Source organism: Purpureocillium lilacinum (genome assembly GCF_023168085.1).
Source record: "Purpureocillium lilacinum CBS 284.36 DNA, scaffold_2, whole genome shotgun sequence".
NCBI lineage: Eukaryota > Fungi > Ascomycota > Sordariomycetes > Hypocreales > Ophiocordycipitaceae > Purpureocillium > Purpureocillium lilacinum.
This window is the reverse complement of record NW_027072112.1, coordinates 4,092,045-4,108,539: the sequence shown is the minus strand read 5'-3', so window position 1 is coordinate 4,108,539 and position 16,495 is coordinate 4,092,045. Positions and strand designations below refer to the sequence as shown.

Sequence of the window (16,495 nt, the reverse complement as noted above, 5' to 3'; positions counted from 1 at the left end):
ACAGCAGAAACAACCGCACATGATATGGAAAAAAGTCTCACACCTTTGCCCTACCCTCTGCAGCGGCCAAAAGCAATGATGCCCCTCTAGAACGCCTTCCCCCAGCGTCGAGAAACGCGAGGGCCTTGTAGAAAAACCCAAAGCAGCCCAATGCCAGCAAGTAGCAGCAGCAGTCAGCACCGACACCTCGGACCCCATCCGTCTGTCCCACCTAGTAGCCGCCCCGGCCACGGCCCCTGGAGAAGCCGCCGCCGCCTCGGCCACCGCCTCCTCTCGAGAAGCCGCCCGCACCTCGGTCGCCGCCGCCGCCTCTGGAGAAACCACCGCCTCCACGACCACCTCCTCGGGAGAAGCCGCCGCTGCCGCCGCGGGGGCCGCCTCGCCCTCTGCCACCACCGCGAGAGAAGCCGCCGCCGCGGGGTCCTCCACGGCCGCCAGCACCGCCGGCGCGCTTCACCTTCTTCTCCCCGGGGACCTTGGGCCTGGGCAGGAACTTGTCGAGGGGAAGCAGCTTCTCGCCGCCGATGAAGACCTTGTCGCCGGCCTTGAAGCTGGAGGCGACGATGCCCTCGGAGGGCTTGATAGTGAACATGACGTTGTTGATGGGGCCGAGCACCTCCTCGACCTTGCCGATGGGCGTCTTGTTCTCGAGGAAGATGGGCGCGTTGAAGAAGGGAATCTTGACGTTGGTCGACTTGCAGAACATCTCGCCCTCGACGGCGTGCTCAAAGGTGCCCAGCTCCAGGACCTGGGCCGGGGGACCTGCAGGGGCGCCGTAGCCACCACCTCGTCCGCCTGAAATGAAACGTCAGCAACTCAATTCTCTCCATCTGGAATGATGCGCGCGGCAAGACTCTTGCGCACCTCGGAAACCGCCTCCACGGCCACCGCCGCGACCGCCGCCTCGGAACGACATTTTTTCTAGCTGACTGGGCTGGTGCCGCGAATCGCCTTTTGCGCAGACAAAACTCGGCTTCGGGGCCGCTGGATTCCGATTGATCTATTCGACCCTCGGACGTCGTGGATGTATGTATGCGTCGCGGGCTCTGCGCGCGGTCCGTGACTGGGCTGGTCGGTGATCGTGGGCGTGGGCTGTTGTCGGAGGTCAACCATCGAGAAACTTTTCCGTGCGTGCAGAGTCGCTGGCGCTGGGCGGCGTAGGTTTTTTCCGGTGCGCTCGCAATTGTGTAGGCTGATTGGCTGGACGAGCTGGGGAGTGCTGCACTGGTGGGGTTTGGCGGAGCGATAAGATAAGCGCCTTGGCCGAGCCCTTCACCGAGACTAGGGTCTCACCGTCCCTCACCGGAGCCACTTACACGAATGGGGCCACGGTTGTTCGCAGTCGAGGCGCTTGAGAGTGGTCACATCACAGGCTCGAGCGCGGAGCGGAGAAATGTGGTGAGCCCAGTTTCAGAATACCTGCTGCGGGTCACGAGCACGCTACGTTATTCTCCGTGCCATGTCCCAGGACACGCTGCAGCATGTCGCAGCATGCCGCAGCATTGACGGCCATGCAGGACGCGGCCGGTCAATAGCCATGCATGAGCTGGCTGTCATCGCTGCGTAGCACATGGCTTCGCATTTCGGACTGCCGGCGCATGTTGGTTCGCACAGGCAGCAGAGCTGAGCCGCGTGAGAGGGTGTCGCCCTTCTACCCGTACATCCCAGTACGGTAAGAGAACGACGGTACAGTCACGCTTGAGCTCACTGCATTTCTAAATATGCGTCAATCATGCGGCTCCCGCGTCATGGCAGTGCAGGCGTCGGGACCGGGGGGGGAGGGGAGGGACAGATAGCAGTGGTGAACGGCTTCGTTGGTGGTTCCAGCACCACCGCCAACCCTGTTCCATCAGCCACCTCTCCCGCTCGACCCACCCACTCCCGTCAATTGACATTTCCTAATCGGGGCATCAATAGGGCCTCTCGAATAAGCGCCATGCAAACACGCGCAAACTCCCAGACCGAGACACTCGCCGGCACTGACGCTGCTGAAGACAAATACGCGATCCCGGGCCCCTGGGTCTGTGTCCCCCCTCTCTTCCCGCCCCCCCGCGATATGACTGCCGCGCGGGGAGAGACAATTGACGGCTTATACCTTGACAGCGGCGCCTCACCTACCTCGCCGCAGCCGCCGCGATCCCCATCCATCACACCGCGCGAGCCGGCCATGGACAAGGCTAAGCAGCAGCAGCCTACCTCCTGCCGTCAGCCGAGTATCCTCGCGCACGGCTGAAGTCGATATTAGACTTTGTCCCGTGTGTATTCAGAAATTTGTTTGCCGCCTCCCTCCCCGGCAGGCGTCGTTGCTGCCGCCGTCGGTAAATCTCGACCGGCCGGCCGGCCTGGCGTCGCCTCCTTGTCTAGAATTGTCCAGCGCCCAGGGGCGGTGACGTTCTTGTCGGGCCAGATTGGGTGGGAGTTCCGGGTTTTGGGCTTTTTGGGGGTTTATTGTTTGACGAATCTATAAGCCGACGAGGCACCCATCCAGCTGTTGTCTTTATTGTTTCCCGCAGAGCTAAGCTTAGCTCCCGCTCCGGTTGCCAGACTCGCTGCGAGCTGCACTCCCTCTTCTCAAGCTTTTTACAAAATACCTCTGCGGCGCTCTCTCACATCAACTCAATCGACTTCCTACTACATCTGCGGCATCATCAATCTTCCACACAGCAAGAGGCTACCGCAGCTAAGCGACTCACCATGGACCCGCTGCTCGCCAACGCCAAGACGGTCGGCGACGCGCTGGTCGTCCCCCTCCCCAGCCTTCTCGCCGAGCAGCCCACCTCCCTCACGGTGAACCTGGGCTTCCGCGTCGCGCTGGGCATCATCGCCGACCTCGTCTGCATCGTGCCCCTGTGGATGCTCATCCGCAACGGCGAATTTGCCGCCTCGCTATTCGTCTTCAACGTCGTCCTCTACAACATCGACACCGTCGTCAACTCCCTCATCTGGCGCGACAACGACACCGTCTCCTGGTGGCCGGGTATCGGCTTCTGCGACTTCGACAACTACTTCCGCAATGGCTCCAAGGCCCTGTTTCTTACGTGCTTGCTCGCCATTATGCGCAACCTCGCCGTACAGGTTGGCGAGCTGCGAGCGCACCCGCTCTCCGTCAAGGAGAGGCGCCGGCGAAACCTAGTCCAGGCCCTCATCATCTTTCCATGGCCTCTGTCGCTCATTGCATGGACGTACCCGCTCTCGGCGCACAGATATGTTATCGGCACACTGAGCGGCTGCGACTGGTCTGTCTGGCCGGCCTGGCCTTTTCTCATCTTCTTCGTCATACCCCCCATCATAGTGGGCGGCCTGACTCTGGTGTACTCGGGTACGTCACATCCGGAACTCTTACTCTGTCCACGGTCTTCTCGTGCGTGAGCTAATCCTTGTGTCCAGTTCTCATCTTCTACCGCTACCGTCAGCTGGCCAAAGCCAATGACCCGGCTCTCTCAACCAACAGCACCATCCACCGCCGCAGTCTCCGTACCCGCCGGCGACTCTATCTCATGGTTCTCTCCATCATTCTGCCCTTCTACCCAATCGTCGTCCTGCTCGCCGTGCTCAACATCATCTACATGCACGGCCTGAAGCCGTTCGACTACGACTTGATCCACGACCCACCCGGGCCCTTCCCCTGGAACACCATCTTCATGTTCCCATCCGACCAGGTCGGCTGGGCGTACCGGAACACACAGTACATCGCCATTCTGACTGCCGTACCCATCTTTGGATTCTTCGGTACGACCAGGGATGCCATGAACATCTACAGGAAGGGCTTTCTGTTGCTCGGGCTCGGCCACATCTTCCCCAGCCTCAGGGAAGTCTACGATCCAGACAAGGACAAGTCGGGAAGTGGCTCGTACGGCTCAACTGTGACAGCCACCATGAGAGGGTTAGTCCCAACCCATGAGAAAAGGTCCCATCGCTACCAGCAATTACTGACAAGCCGCTCCAGTTCTTCCGCCCGCAAGGGCTCGACGGCCTATTCGCACGCACTCAAGAGCATCAACTCCAGCTCCAGTGCCAGTGGTACACGTCGCGGCTCAGTGACGCCGGGTCAGGAACCCATCGTTGTCAACGATGTCGACCTCGAGCGCGGACAGGAGCCGGTAATGCAGCGACCGCAGTCCGTGGAGGCAAGAGCGGGCGCAAACGAGACGGTCCCGGATCCCATCCACCGAAACCCTTTTCCCTTCCGGACGCACTTCAACCTGCACCTGCCCCGCTTCGGCAGGTCAACGGGTGAGGAACACGCGCCGGCCACCGGGGTAGAAGAGGTTCGCCCCGTCAGCTACGCCTCTCAAGCGAGCGACGCATCCCATACGCGCACCTCGGGATCTCACGACGACGAGGCCCGCCTCAACACGGGCTGGGCAGCAGACGAGCGGTCGAGGGGCCAGCGCGCGTAGGAACGCGCGAGGGCGGACTCGGAGTTCACGTCGCAACTTCTTCAGCGAGGGGCCAACCAAGGACACTGAGGGATTCGTCTTCTCTGGCTCTTAATTTTGTTGCATCCAGGGTGGGTGCGGAAAATGGCATGGGAAGTTTTGGGCGTTGGTACGACGGGCTTGATCTCTAAAATGAACTGGCGGCGTTGGGCGTTGACGGTCTTGGGGTCTCGGAAGTCTATCTAGATCGCACTGGCATCTACGCTCGAAAGTCGTATGCCACCTTGTAACTAGTGACACACTACATCATGAACTACATGCTAGTACTGTTTGTATTGAATGCACTCGACGAGCATCTCACATGTGTTACGGTATGGCTGAGCGACATGAGCCTACGTCCGCCCGCCGTGCAGTGGTGCAGCCCAGGTCGATGTTTGCCATTCCCCTACTGCAATCATAATACTCTGCTTTGACTGGCGTCCTTGAAAATACTTTTAATTGTAGATTATCTACCCTCTTGATTATGTCGCCGTTGAGAAAGGCCGTCCCTCTATCTTCAACTGTGCGCCTGCGTTTCAAGCCCCGGCGCCAAAAGCAAAAGTCCTTTGGTATCAACAGCGCGTCGTGCACGAGCAACAACCGGCAATGCATGAGCAAAAAGAGCGAAATGAAACATATAAGTCGATGCAAGCGTTTGCGTCGTTGTCTTTTGTCGTGACCTGATTTCGTTGGTAATGAATTGCCAAAAATGTATGTAAAAAGCCCCTCTGGCTTTTGTCGACGCCCTCAATTACTAGCGAGCCCCCTTTTGCATCTTGCGCATCGCCTCGCGGTGCACTTCAAGCAGGTCTCCGTTCCTCATGCGCTCGTCGAAGGCGCGATCGAGATGCTCCTTTTCGCGTCGCTGCATCTCTCTCCGCTGGGCTTCGGCTTCTTTCTGACCCATCAGCACATTGCGCTGCATCTCAATGTTCCGCTGCACTTCAGCCTCGCGATTGCCTAGAAGTGAGGACGAGGTAAAGGGAGATTCTCGCCCGGAGGTAGCCATGATGGGCGTCCCGGAGCGGAGGTCCTGCTGCACTGACTGGCGGAAGCTGGCGAGCTGCGAGTCCCGTGCGGACCGAGTCAGCAATGCCGATGACCTCCTTGGCTGGTGAGAGTTGAAAGGCAGACTTTCCGCACTCTCATGACCGACATGAGACAGGCGGTGAACCGAGTTATTCGGCTGGGACAGGGACATAAGACTGCTCTGGCGCATAATCTCCCTCCGTTGGCTCAAAGGCAGATCGTCGGGGTCAGCAACGTTCAGCTGTGATGCGTGAACGGGATAGTTATAAATCGATCCGCCGTCGCTACCGGGCCCATGCGCCGCAAATGTAGGCTCGGGCGATTGCGCGAGGAGGCTCGCCTGCGATTTGCTTCGCAGGAACAACTCGCGCTGCCCAATCAGCGTCTGGGGGCTTGCGTAGGAGACGACGCCCGGTACCGCGGCGCGCTGTGGTGCTTCTGTGCCGGCAAGCGACGGGCTCCGCGACACTGTACTCGACCTTGACGCCTCCTCGTGCCTTGGCTCTGCGTTGGGCGGCTCCATCTGCTGCTCCTCCACGATGGGGTCGAATCCCGGTGACACTTTGCGCAAGGCCATCGACGACGTCGATCGAGACAGGCTGATGCCGACAGGGGGAGGTGGTGATGATGCCGTCAACGGCGGTGGGGATGTCGCGTTTCGGATAATTTCGTTATCTTGAGGGTGGTAGCTTGCTTGAGCAGCCATAGCGTGTTCGTGCCTTGATGCCCGCTTCGAACCACTGGGGGCGTGTGAGATGATTGAGACTTGGGGTTCACTCTGCTTCAGCGCAGCCGGAGCTATTCCCTCCGTCGCCGTCTTCTGGAGTTCTTCCACGTCAACGGGGACAGAACGCTCCTTGGCAACAGTCTTTGTCGGTCGGCCCGCATCGTTGACCTGCAAGTCATCCAGCTCCGGCGTGTCTGCGTAGCTCAGATGTTTGACCCATTCGTTCGTCCGATAAGACATGGCCACGCGCGACAGCGGCCGCGGTAGGCGATCCTGGGTCAGACTCGCAGGCGTCGATGCGACTGACGTAGCGACGGACTTTTGCTTCTCTGACGGTTCTGGCACAGGGTCAACCGCGGACACCGCCTGGCTCTGCGCCGCCGACTCTCCAGCAATTCCCTGCGAAGGGAGCTCCGAATTTGCAGGCGAGTCGTTCGTGGCATCTTGGGGCGCATTCACTACGCCTGAGTTGTCTTTTCCGGCCCTCGCATCCTCTGGGCGCTCCTCTGTCCCTTCTTCGACCTGAGGAGACAGCGCTGCTGTTGCCGAATACTTAGGAAGGTCCTTTGAATTGTCGTGTGCGGCCACTTCGGTGTCCTCTTTAGACAGGTCGGCATTGATTTCGACGCTCTTTCGCGTGTGTTCCGAGTATATTGATTGGCGGTCGGCACCGCTGACGCTGTCATTGTCGACAGTGGCAGCCAAAGATTCGTCATCTCCTTCATCGGGAGTCGGTTCTTGTACTAGCTCGTGGCAGCTCTCGCCGTGTTCCGGGTTCGCGACCGTCTGGCCCCGCCTTGCCCCTGAAGATAAGCTCCTCAGAAGCGTAGCCGATCCCTGTGAGAGCCTGTTGGCCAAGGAAGGGCGCTCGACCTGTCGCCGCATCGGTGCCTCATCTTCCACCTCGTCTGCAAAAGTAGCGACGGAAGACCTATCGCAGTTGGACTCGGCGTCGTTGTTTTCTGGAACCGTGAATGGAAGAGGTACGACTTCTGGTGCTTCGGTAACAGTCTGGGCTTGTGATATACGCTTGCTTGTGGCGGTCCGCTGGGAAAGTCTCTTGGCCCCAGTGCCTGATATTGCGGCACCTTCGCTCATTGTCGCAGTCTTTGCGTCCATGTCGTCGCCAATGTCCGTGTGCGACTCGGGTATATCGTCGGCTGCCACCCGTACTGTGACCTTGCCATCCTGAGCCTCTTCTGCCTCCATCAACGCGTTTGGTCCGCTGCGCGACTCTTCCGACTCGGAGATATCAGCCATCTCGTACACCTCAGCTGACGACCGAGGTTTGTACGAGCCATTGTGGCTGCCTCTGAGCCTCTTCTCGCTCCCGTAGTCTCCGTAGTCCGACGTGCGAGACTCTCCACTACCGATGGTGCCCTCTCCGTGGACTCGCTCCCAGCGGCGGCGCTCGCGAGCGTTGGTCTCCTCCACCTGTCTGCCGACGTTTTCTTCTTCGACTTCGAGGTTCCGCTGGTCTTCCGCTCGCTCCGCAGCTCTTTTCTCACGCTTCTCCCTGACAATGATCCATAGCTTGATCTGAGATATGATGCCGACCAGAGCAATGATGACGATGGCCGCGGTCTCGACCCGGATGCCCTTAGTGACGGGGTAGGTATCGGCGCCGAGGGGAAAGAGGTTCCCGTTGATCTGCCAGATGTAAACCCAAAACTCTTTTAGCCCTGCACGGCTGTAGCAGTCGATGCCGAGCACCGTGACTGTTGCGCCCGCAAACGAGATCATGCCAATGAGCGCCCAGTCTCGGGTCCAACGGCTGAAGTAAAAGCCGAAGCCGACCAGGGTAAAGACGGCGATGAAGATTGCCTTGGAGGGCACGGACTGTAGGAGGCCCCCTGGCACCAAACACAGGAGCCACATGCTCACACAAAACCCTCCCAGGGCGCATCCCAGACCTTCTGTCAGTTCTTTGAAGAACATGGAGGCGGCACCCACGGCGCAGCCCGACATGATGACGGCCACGACATATCCACCTTGGATGGCGTTGCTAACGGGAATGTTCATAACATAGACGATCAGCACCGCCACGCCAAGTGCTGTGATATAGGCGGTAGAGAAGAAGGTGTGAATCCAACGATTCTTGATGCCGACCAATGTGTATGTGACGCCCGTGATAAGCATGATAACTCCAGCAACGCCCCAACCCGGTGTGATTTGCGGGGGTAACGGCAGCTGGCCAACCGGGATTGTCGCTAAAAGCGAAACAAGGTCAGCATGAAGCATACTCGGACGCATGGGCCGTGACTTACCATTAAGGAAAGTGGAATTGTCCAATGGTCCTTTGGTGCTGATGATGGTGGAAGTCGGAAGGGCGCTGGGCCTCTCTGTGCCGCTCGGAGGGGAGGTTATTGATGCCGTGCCTGCATCATCCGTCCTCATTGTCGAAGACCCAATGCCGCTGGACGACGGAGACGCCGATACGTCACCGAGCATGCTGGGAGATGCTGTCCTATCGCCATCTTGCCTCCTCACTACCACCTGGAAGCTCTGGGCGGCAGCCAGCTGTAAAGCCAACACCAGGGACAGAATCGCCCATACGCGTACGACCTTGGCAAACATTGTCCTTGGTGATGAGCAGTTGGTCGAGGTTGTCGAGATGTTAAAGTCGGGGGAGCTGCTTCACCACGGCCACGAAGCCGTGCAGCATGTTCGAGGGTCACCTGCCAGAGCCGAATGACGGAAGGAAACTGGGAGGTCTTGCTGTCGTGTAAAAAAGAGACGGACGGGAGCCGGTGTCGCGAGCGAAGAAGCAATGCCCTCGAGGCAATTACAGCAGGCAACGTCTTAGAAAGGCGGGATCGCGTGTCCGGCTTGAGACAGAGTACTCTGCCAAAAGACGGCGGCCTCGGCCTAGACGCGGGGCCAGAGACCCAGGCGGTGGGAAAGCCAGACAGCGGGCGTCGCCGGACTGAGGCAAGGGACGCGAGTGTTGGGGTCTTTGGTGATGCAGAGGACAACCAGAGCGGTCACGTCAACGAGAGTTTAGAAAACAGCGGGCAACACCCAGTTCTCGACGGCGAGCACGAGTGAAAGAAGCATAATTACTGCAAGTAGAAAGAGACGAACGAACCCAGACGAACCACCCGGGGAGGGAGGGGACCTAGATGCAATTGTCTGGCAGCTCCTCGTCCGTGGGCGCTCAGGATCGAGCCATCGATCCGATGGACATCCACTTGGCATCCGCCTGGCCTACCGGACGGGTACAAAGCAAGTACCATCCAAGCCGGTCCATCCATTGTGGCCTTTCGCAGCGCAGGTAGTAGGTAGCACGCATGATGTGACGGGCTCGGGTGAGGCCCGGCGTCACGTCGACGGCGCGCAAGGACCAGCAGACTGCCGCAGGACTACAGCCAGCCCTGGGACGCTAGCGCACGGAGGCGATGGAGGGCCAATTTCCCGGCCGGGGGCCTGGTCGCTTGTGGATCCCCAAGGCGATGCGGATGACGAGCATTGTGCCTACAGGGTTCAGGAGCGTCGACGGCGAGCCGGAGGCCAGATGGAGGACGAGCCGAGGGCGAGTCGAAGGCGAGTCATTGGTCCGCTCACGACGTCCAGACGAGCGCGGGCCAACGGCGACGACCAGACGGAGCACGCAGGCGCGGATACAGGGCGTCGGGCGACGTTTCGGGCTCGCCCGGCCACGCTCGGCGGGCCAGCCGTCTCGTCACAGAGATTCAGACGATGGTGAGGTGAGAGCGCGGACACCTGGTTCCGAATTTAGGTCTGGCATGTCGCGACGCCGGCCCGCCCGTTTGATGGCGGTCGCGCGACGACTCCATGGCAGAGTGCTGCGCCGTTTGTCCTGTGCCGTTGCGTTTCTCGTGGCCTTGCAGGCCCTGACGGTGAAGCGGGCTTGCATGGGCGCTCGGTTGGCGATGCAAAACGCCCGGTGTGGACCGATGGTAGCGTGCAAAGTCTTGTCATCCAAGATTGCGATGCCAGGGGGGTGCAGGAGAAAGTGGGTGGAGGTGTGAAGCCTGTGAGGGGACGGAGGAGAGATGGACATCGGGGAGCCATTGAGAAGCCTGGGAGGGTGGCCTGCAGACGCGGAAGCGGCAACCCACCTTCTCAGGTCCGTCGAGCATGAGCACGGGCACGAGCTTGTGAGCAGCCACGCACCCAGTCAGTCCATAGCACTTGCCTTTCCGTGGAGTGAGAAGAGGCTGGAGGACAGAGTTCCAAGCTGGAAGGCGCAGCTAGAGGTTGCTGGTGCAGGTGCGAATCTCGTAGGGAGCCGCTGCGGGGTTCTGATTGGTGAGTGTGCTCACTAAGTTGCGATACCCGTCGTGTACATTACTGTACCATCATCAATAAGTCGGCGCCTTCGGACGTCGGGCTAAATTAAGACGTGAGGCCCAGGACCGTCAGGCCCAGCGGCTGCCCAAGACCGCCAGCATGCGAACTGGAAAGCCGGGAAAAGTTGAACCGGAGTGATGGCGGCGTACTGAACAAAGCAAAGCGGACAAGGGCAAAAGGCCCCCGTCGGACGGCTTGGACAGCGAGGGGCCTCTCGCGAGGCCGCGACCCGAACATGGTAATGACAATGAACCCGGAGGCAATGGCATCGTTCTGCCCATTGTCAGTGGACGCCACCCAATGCGACCGCGCAGGCGATAGGGCGCCTGATGCACAGCCGGCCAGGTGAGGTGAGGTGTCTCAACCAGTCACGCAAGGAGGAGACACAAAGTAAGTCGTCGCGTCCATCGCACAAGGAAAACTCGGCTGGCCACCACAGCACCATGGGCCGCCCACGTTTTTGCGCATCCTTGGCAATCAGCGTGGCTGGCGCGGCGCAGCCCGGGCTCGGTGTTGCGTTGCGTTGCGCTGCGTCGGGTTGGTGGTGTTTGTCTGGCGGGTCGCGTTGTGTCGTATTGTGTCGTGCTGGACAGGTTCTTACGTGCATGAAGTGGAGGTGGAGGTAATCTGATGGCGATGATGGCGTCCATCATGGCTTTCGCGGGGAGGGACACACAGCACAGTGCGCTCCCGTCCGCCCGCCCGCCGCCGCGTCCCCGTCCCCTGCCGTGTCACCGGCCGCTCACGAGTCAATGTCGTCACAAAAAGGCGCCCGGGCCAGCAGCAAAGCGAGCGGCTGCCGTCGACCCGCGGCCGAGGCGCGCTCGCTCCCAACCGGCATGACGTGCAGCCAACGCCCATGTGTCTCACTGCTGCCGCGCTGGCGTTGGCCGCTGCTGATGGTGTGTTGTCGCTGTTGGTGCTGCTGGTCCGTCCTGCCAATGTCGCCGCCAAGATAGTCACGGCCAGTGGCATCAGTGGCGACTCGCCCGAGCGGCTCCAGCTGAAGACGCCCTGTGGTCCATAGGTTGTCGGCCCAGCCAACGTATGGTACCGTACATTTAAGGTACCGCCAGCTCAGCATGCCGACTGCCGCGGACCGGGGTCCCCTTGACCCCCTATGATGTTCGTTGGGGCCGTCAGTAGCGTGGATGCCGTGTACCTGCAGGAACGGCGTCTTCGCTGGGGCCACATCCGCCCGCCGGACCCAGCGAGCTCAGATCTTTTTTTCTCGACCGGCGGCACAGCTGAGGCCGGGATCCACCCACTTACAACACCACGTCGCCAGGGGCAGGAGGGAGGGGTCCGGCGTCATCAGTCTTTTCGTCGCGACCGGTTTTCAAAACGCCTTCCTTTTCTCCTGTCCGTCCGCAGCCTTGCAGTCCCCTGTCACAGCACGACTTGGGGCTGCCCTCTCCTGTCCCTGTCAGCCCGCTTTCTTGGGTCCGGCGAGCAGACAGAGATTCCCGGGCTCTTGGCCGGCACTGAACCAGGAGCCACGCAACACCCCCTGGCACGCCCAATGGCCAAGCCGGTACGACGGAGGTACGGACGTATCATCTGACATTTCTTGGACAGCAGACTCCATTCTGCGAGCTCGAGTGCGGAGTCGCCTATCATCAATCGCCGCGGCCGTCGAGGGCTCCGGGCCACGGACCCAGAGACCGACCGCCTTTCGCCCAGCGCATCGGCACTGGTGGCTAGGGGGCTATGCGGGTTCCTGACAGGCGCCAGCTCATTAGACAAATCATCTCGGCCGCCGACGACGTGTCTGGCGAAGAAAGCAAAAACGGTCCCTGCCGTGCTGCGTTGCGTTGCGGTGCGTCGCGTCGCATCGTGCGGAGGCGGTCGTCTGCCTGATCGGCCTTGGAGGGGAACGCGAGAGCGCCCTCGCAGCGGCCTCCGGCTCCCCAACAAGCGATAGCCCACCTCGCACTGCAGCAATTACTTGGCAATTGTACTTGGCGGCTGGATGACCCGCCCCTCCGGTTGAACCGATCGAGCCTTTTCGTCCCCGCGCACAAGGGGGGCTCGTCAATCAGAGCGTTGCGATGCGTCGCCCGCCTGCCGCACCTGCGCTATCGCTCAGCCGGTCGCGCGTCAATGAGATTAAACGGTCCCACACTTCGCCGCGCCGCGCCGCGCCGCGCCGCGCAATGAAATCATCACGCGCACCTGACAATGCCGTTTCTTTCCTTTCGCGGATTCTTGCGCGTGTGAAAGTCGGTCGCGCTGGCGCGGGACCTGTTGGCGGAGCAGAACCCCGGGGCCGACGGCGACTCGTCCTGTCGTTGCGCGGATACGAAACCGCAAGCCTAGACTGGCTCCGTGTGTTATGTCGAGCCTTCGCTGTGCTCCCATCGCACTGAGCTAGAAAATGCCCAGTCGTTGCACATCGAGGCCTTTCGTGTGTCGCGAGGCTCGTCGTGCACAGCACGGTCACGGCGAATCCGGCAGAGATCGGTGCCACACCTCCGCGTGGGCTTGCGTCCGCACCGTCGAACGACTGGATGCTTAGCCCTCTCTCCCCGTCTTCATCGACTGGGCACGGCAATGAAGATCAGCAGTGACCCTCCGCATCGGTCGATCCCGCCGAGGCTGGCGATGGCGAACCATGGCTGACGACGGGGCTGCGTTCGTGTGTGAGGATGTAGGACAATCGTACTCGTACATACGACGGTCGCGTTGGTCCGATGCAATGCAATGCCAGGCCAGCACATGCGTCGTCGAAGTCAAGCCGCCGGGCCGTCGATCCTCCAAACCCGCAGCAAGTCTCAGTCCTGCGGCTCCCCTCCCGCCAACCAACCACTTTACCGCTTTTTGACGCTTCCTTTTGCCATTGTTGGCTCTCCCAGCGCGGCTCGGTGCATAAACATTCCATGCGTATCGTTGTAGCTGTCTTGTGGCCTCGGCCCTTTCGCTGACAGTATCACCGCGCAGGCTTGGAGTCGTGCGACACGGGACACATGGGCGACCGCCAACTCGGGTGATAGGTCCGTTGCGGCGCACAAGACGGGCGTGCTCCCCGAGCAGAGTGTCGCGCAGACTCGATGGTGCTACGGAATGGACTTGATCAACGGAAAGATTGTCTCACGAAGCCACGGGCACGTACGGGCCGGCTCGCGTTGAGGGAACACTTGCACGCCGCAAGAAGCCCTGCTATGCCGCGGCGGTAACGTGGTATTTCACAGACGGGCCGAGCGAGAGATATGCTCAAAGGAAGGCGCTTCTCAAATGGGTATTGGTATTGTTATCCGCTTTGTTGTTGGTATCAATACGAGAATCGGCGTCGTGAACAGAAGAACGGGCAACGGCGCGCTCTCTTGGAGCGATAAGCAGCGATCTAATGAGGCATCTCAATCCTGAACCGTGAACGAGGTTCCACTGCCATCCCTGTTGGTATCATGCGTGAGAGTAACGGATAAGTAAAGAAAGCAAGAAGGGAAGAAAAAGGACCGAAGCGTCGCGCTGTGTAGATGCAGCCTCGATCTCGGAAGGCGTCTATCTCTTCATCACTCGACCCGGCACTTTGTCGCCGTTGTATCGTGGGGTCGCAGGCGCCTTCCCCGTGCGGCTCCCACGTGCCTGCTTCGCCGAGGAAGCCTCCTTGCCCCGCCTGTTCCTGCCGACAAGAGCGAGGAGCGGCCTGAGCGGGAGGACGAGGAGCTGGAGCATCGCATGGAACGGAAACAGCACGATGGCGGTGGCTGACTCGATGGCGCGCGCGACAAGGTTCCTGCTAGCTACGCTGTTCTTTTCCGCTGCAGCAGCGAGCGCGATGGCATCGTCTAGCCTGTTCTCTAGGCTGGAGAAGCGAGCTTCTGTCTGTAGCTGCAGGAGTGTAGCCTTCTTCTCGTAACGGCGCACGGCGCGGTTCAGCGCGTCGAGTTCGGGCTGGATGGCATTGCGCACGTCGCGCGTCATGAGAGCCTCCTGCTTGGCACGCGCCGAGTCCGGCCGTCCGGCACCCTGCTCGAGGGCCAGGGCCTCGTCGGCGGCTGAGCGGGCCTCGAGCCTTTCAATGCGGCCAACAATTTCCTCGACCTCGGCACTGTTGACACCGCCAGCTGGTGAGGCAAAGGGGCTGCCGTGGACAACGCGCTGCAGGTGAAGGGTGCGCGACTGCACTAGCTTGATCATATGGGAGAAGACGCGCAGCTCTGAAATGAGGAGGAATATCGTCAAGTTGTAGTTGGAGACGAGGCCCTCAGAGGGTCGGCTGAGCTGGGAGCGGATGGCGTGGAGGAGGTACGCGCTGATGAGGGGGAGGAGCAGGCAGGCGACGAGGGCGAGAGCCTCGTGACGATAAAGTTCGCGAAGCGCCGCCTGCTGCGGTGTGGAACGCTGCTTCTGTCCTGCGCGTGGTTTCGGCAGAGGCTGAGGCGCTTCGTCTTCCTCGGGAACATCATCCAGTGGTGAGTTGGGGCTAGGACCGTCCGTTTCGCTGTCGTCTTCTATGACGGCATCGTTGTCTGGCTCGCTTTCAATGCGCATCTGCTGCGCCGAATGGTACCAGACCCTGCGATGTCGCGTTAGAAACAAGGACCCCTAACTGTTCGGTCCGTACCGGGGGCATACCATGGCTGTGTCACAGACCAGTGAAGGAAAACGGCCGCGAGCCCCAGCAGCATCACGTCGGTAACAACGGCTTGTCCATTCTTGAATAGGGCGCCCGCGACAGCAGGGAGCAGCGCAAAGGCCAGAGAAAGCGAGGCAAGAGACGAGGACTCGGGGACAGGGACCTCTGAACCCGCCTGGGCCCTTGGATTGAGGATGTCACGAGCCTCGGAGCTATAGTCGGAGAAATTGGAGCTGCGCCGGGGGATGCCATCGTGAGAGGCCTCAGAGCGGCTCGCGAGGGATGGCCGCCGCCGCGGAGGCAACGAGTCCGGAACGTCAAAGGTTTTTGTGCGGCGGATAGCGTGCCCCGGTGGTCCGTTGAACCCCGACGATGTGCCGGAAGCGCTGGCGGGTGCGGGCTTGCCCGACGAGGGAGCAAGCGTCGGGCGAGCCGAGGATGACGACGCCGCCGCTGCTGTCGCTGTTGCTGCCGGTCCGCCTGGGGAGGCATCACTGGCGGTGCCCATGGCGGCTGTGCGGCGACGAGGATCGTTGGACCGGACCCATGCAGCAACCGGAGAGGCGAAGCGAAACGCAGGTTGATGGTGAGGTGAGGTTGCGAGACAGCACTACAAGCTACAGGAAAGCGCTTGACGTCGACGACGTGGTGGGTGGCGTTTGCTGCGTGCGGTTTGTGGCGCCGTCACTTCCATCATCCAATTGACCTCAGTGGCTGCCCGTTTAGCTAGGCTGTTGCCCAGATTGGAAATGGGGGGTGCCTAATACGGCCGCTGTGGTGGCGGGTTGCCTACAGGGCTGCTGGAAGGCAAGGTAACGAAGTACCAAGTCAGAGCTCCGAAGTGCATGTTGAAGGCGAACACGGCGGCTGGGGAGCGGTAATCAGAAAGTTGAACAGCAAACTTGCAAAGACAAGTTGCTCGCGCCCTTTGGATCGACGGAAGCCCTTCTGGAGTATCGGCGTGCGAACCTGAAGGAACCCAAGAAATTTCGTGCGGCTGCCTCCCGAGGCCCATCAGAGCAGGCGTGCCCGCTGTGGGCGGCGCCGACCCACTGCGGTGGCCGGATCAGGCCACTGCCGCAACGGCTGGGTGCTGACAATCCGGGGGAGGGGGCCGCTGGAGCGGTCGGCGGGGCGCCCGGGCAAGCCTTTCCGCTGGGACCAGCGCGTAGCGATGCAGCTCAACGCCGTTGCCGCCAGCCCGGGCATGCAGCAAGGCCAGGAGGGTCGGGTAGGTAACAACCTATGGCCCATCGTTCTGACGCCAAACCTTGAACTGACCTCTCCGACTCCAGGCGTGTCAATCCAACAGCGCAAGATAATTCAACCAATTGACGACAGAGGTTGCAGGCTCGGCGGCTACAGATTTAGCCTCTCAGGAGCAGGTCATGGCCTCGGACCGGGTGATGCCGTCTGTCGACCCATCCA

At 60.7% G+C, this 16,495-nt stretch overlaps 4 protein-coding genes across 4 annotated transcripts; 1 reads left to right on the top strand and 3 right to left on the bottom strand.

The window, feature by feature from the left end:
* Positions 1 to 211: 211 nt before the first annotated feature.
* On the bottom strand, positions 212 to 916 carry PLICBS_003004 (uncharacterized protein; the record flags this gene model as incomplete). The annotated part of the gene is made up of 2 exons (XM_018322724.2): positions 212 to 795; positions 865 to 916. The coding sequence occupies 2 exons, from the start codon at positions 914 to 916 to the stop codon at positions 212 to 214; spliced, it is 636 nt and encodes a 211-aa protein (XP_018177954.2).
* Positions 917 to 2,694: 1,778 nt separating this feature from the next.
* On the top strand, positions 2,695 to 4,400 carry PLICBS_003003 (uncharacterized protein; the record flags this gene model as incomplete). The annotated part of the gene is made up of 2 exons (XM_065600120.1): positions 2,695 to 3,319; positions 3,388 to 4,400. 2 exons carry the CDS (start codon positions 2,695 to 2,697, stop codon positions 4,398 to 4,400), a joined length of 1,638 nt encoding a protein of 545 aa, XP_065456192.1.
* A 772-nt stretch (positions 4,401 to 5,172) lies between these two features.
* Positions 5,173 to 8,625, bottom strand: PLICBS_003002 (uncharacterized protein; the record flags this gene model as incomplete). Its single annotated transcript, XM_018322722.2, has 2 exons — positions 5,173 to 8,384; positions 8,442 to 8,625. 2 exons carry the CDS (start codon positions 8,623 to 8,625, stop codon positions 5,173 to 5,175), a joined length of 3,396 nt encoding a protein of 1,131 aa, XP_018177952.2.
* A 5,364-nt stretch (positions 8,626 to 13,989) lies between these two features.
* On the bottom strand, positions 13,990 to 15,575 carry PLICBS_003001 (uncharacterized protein; the record flags this gene model as incomplete). The annotated part of the gene is made up of 2 exons (XM_018322721.1): positions 13,990 to 15,007; positions 15,067 to 15,575. 2 exons carry the CDS (start codon positions 15,573 to 15,575, stop codon positions 13,990 to 13,992), a joined length of 1,527 nt encoding a protein of 508 aa, XP_018177951.1.
* Positions 15,576 to 16,495: the final 920 nt, after the last annotated feature.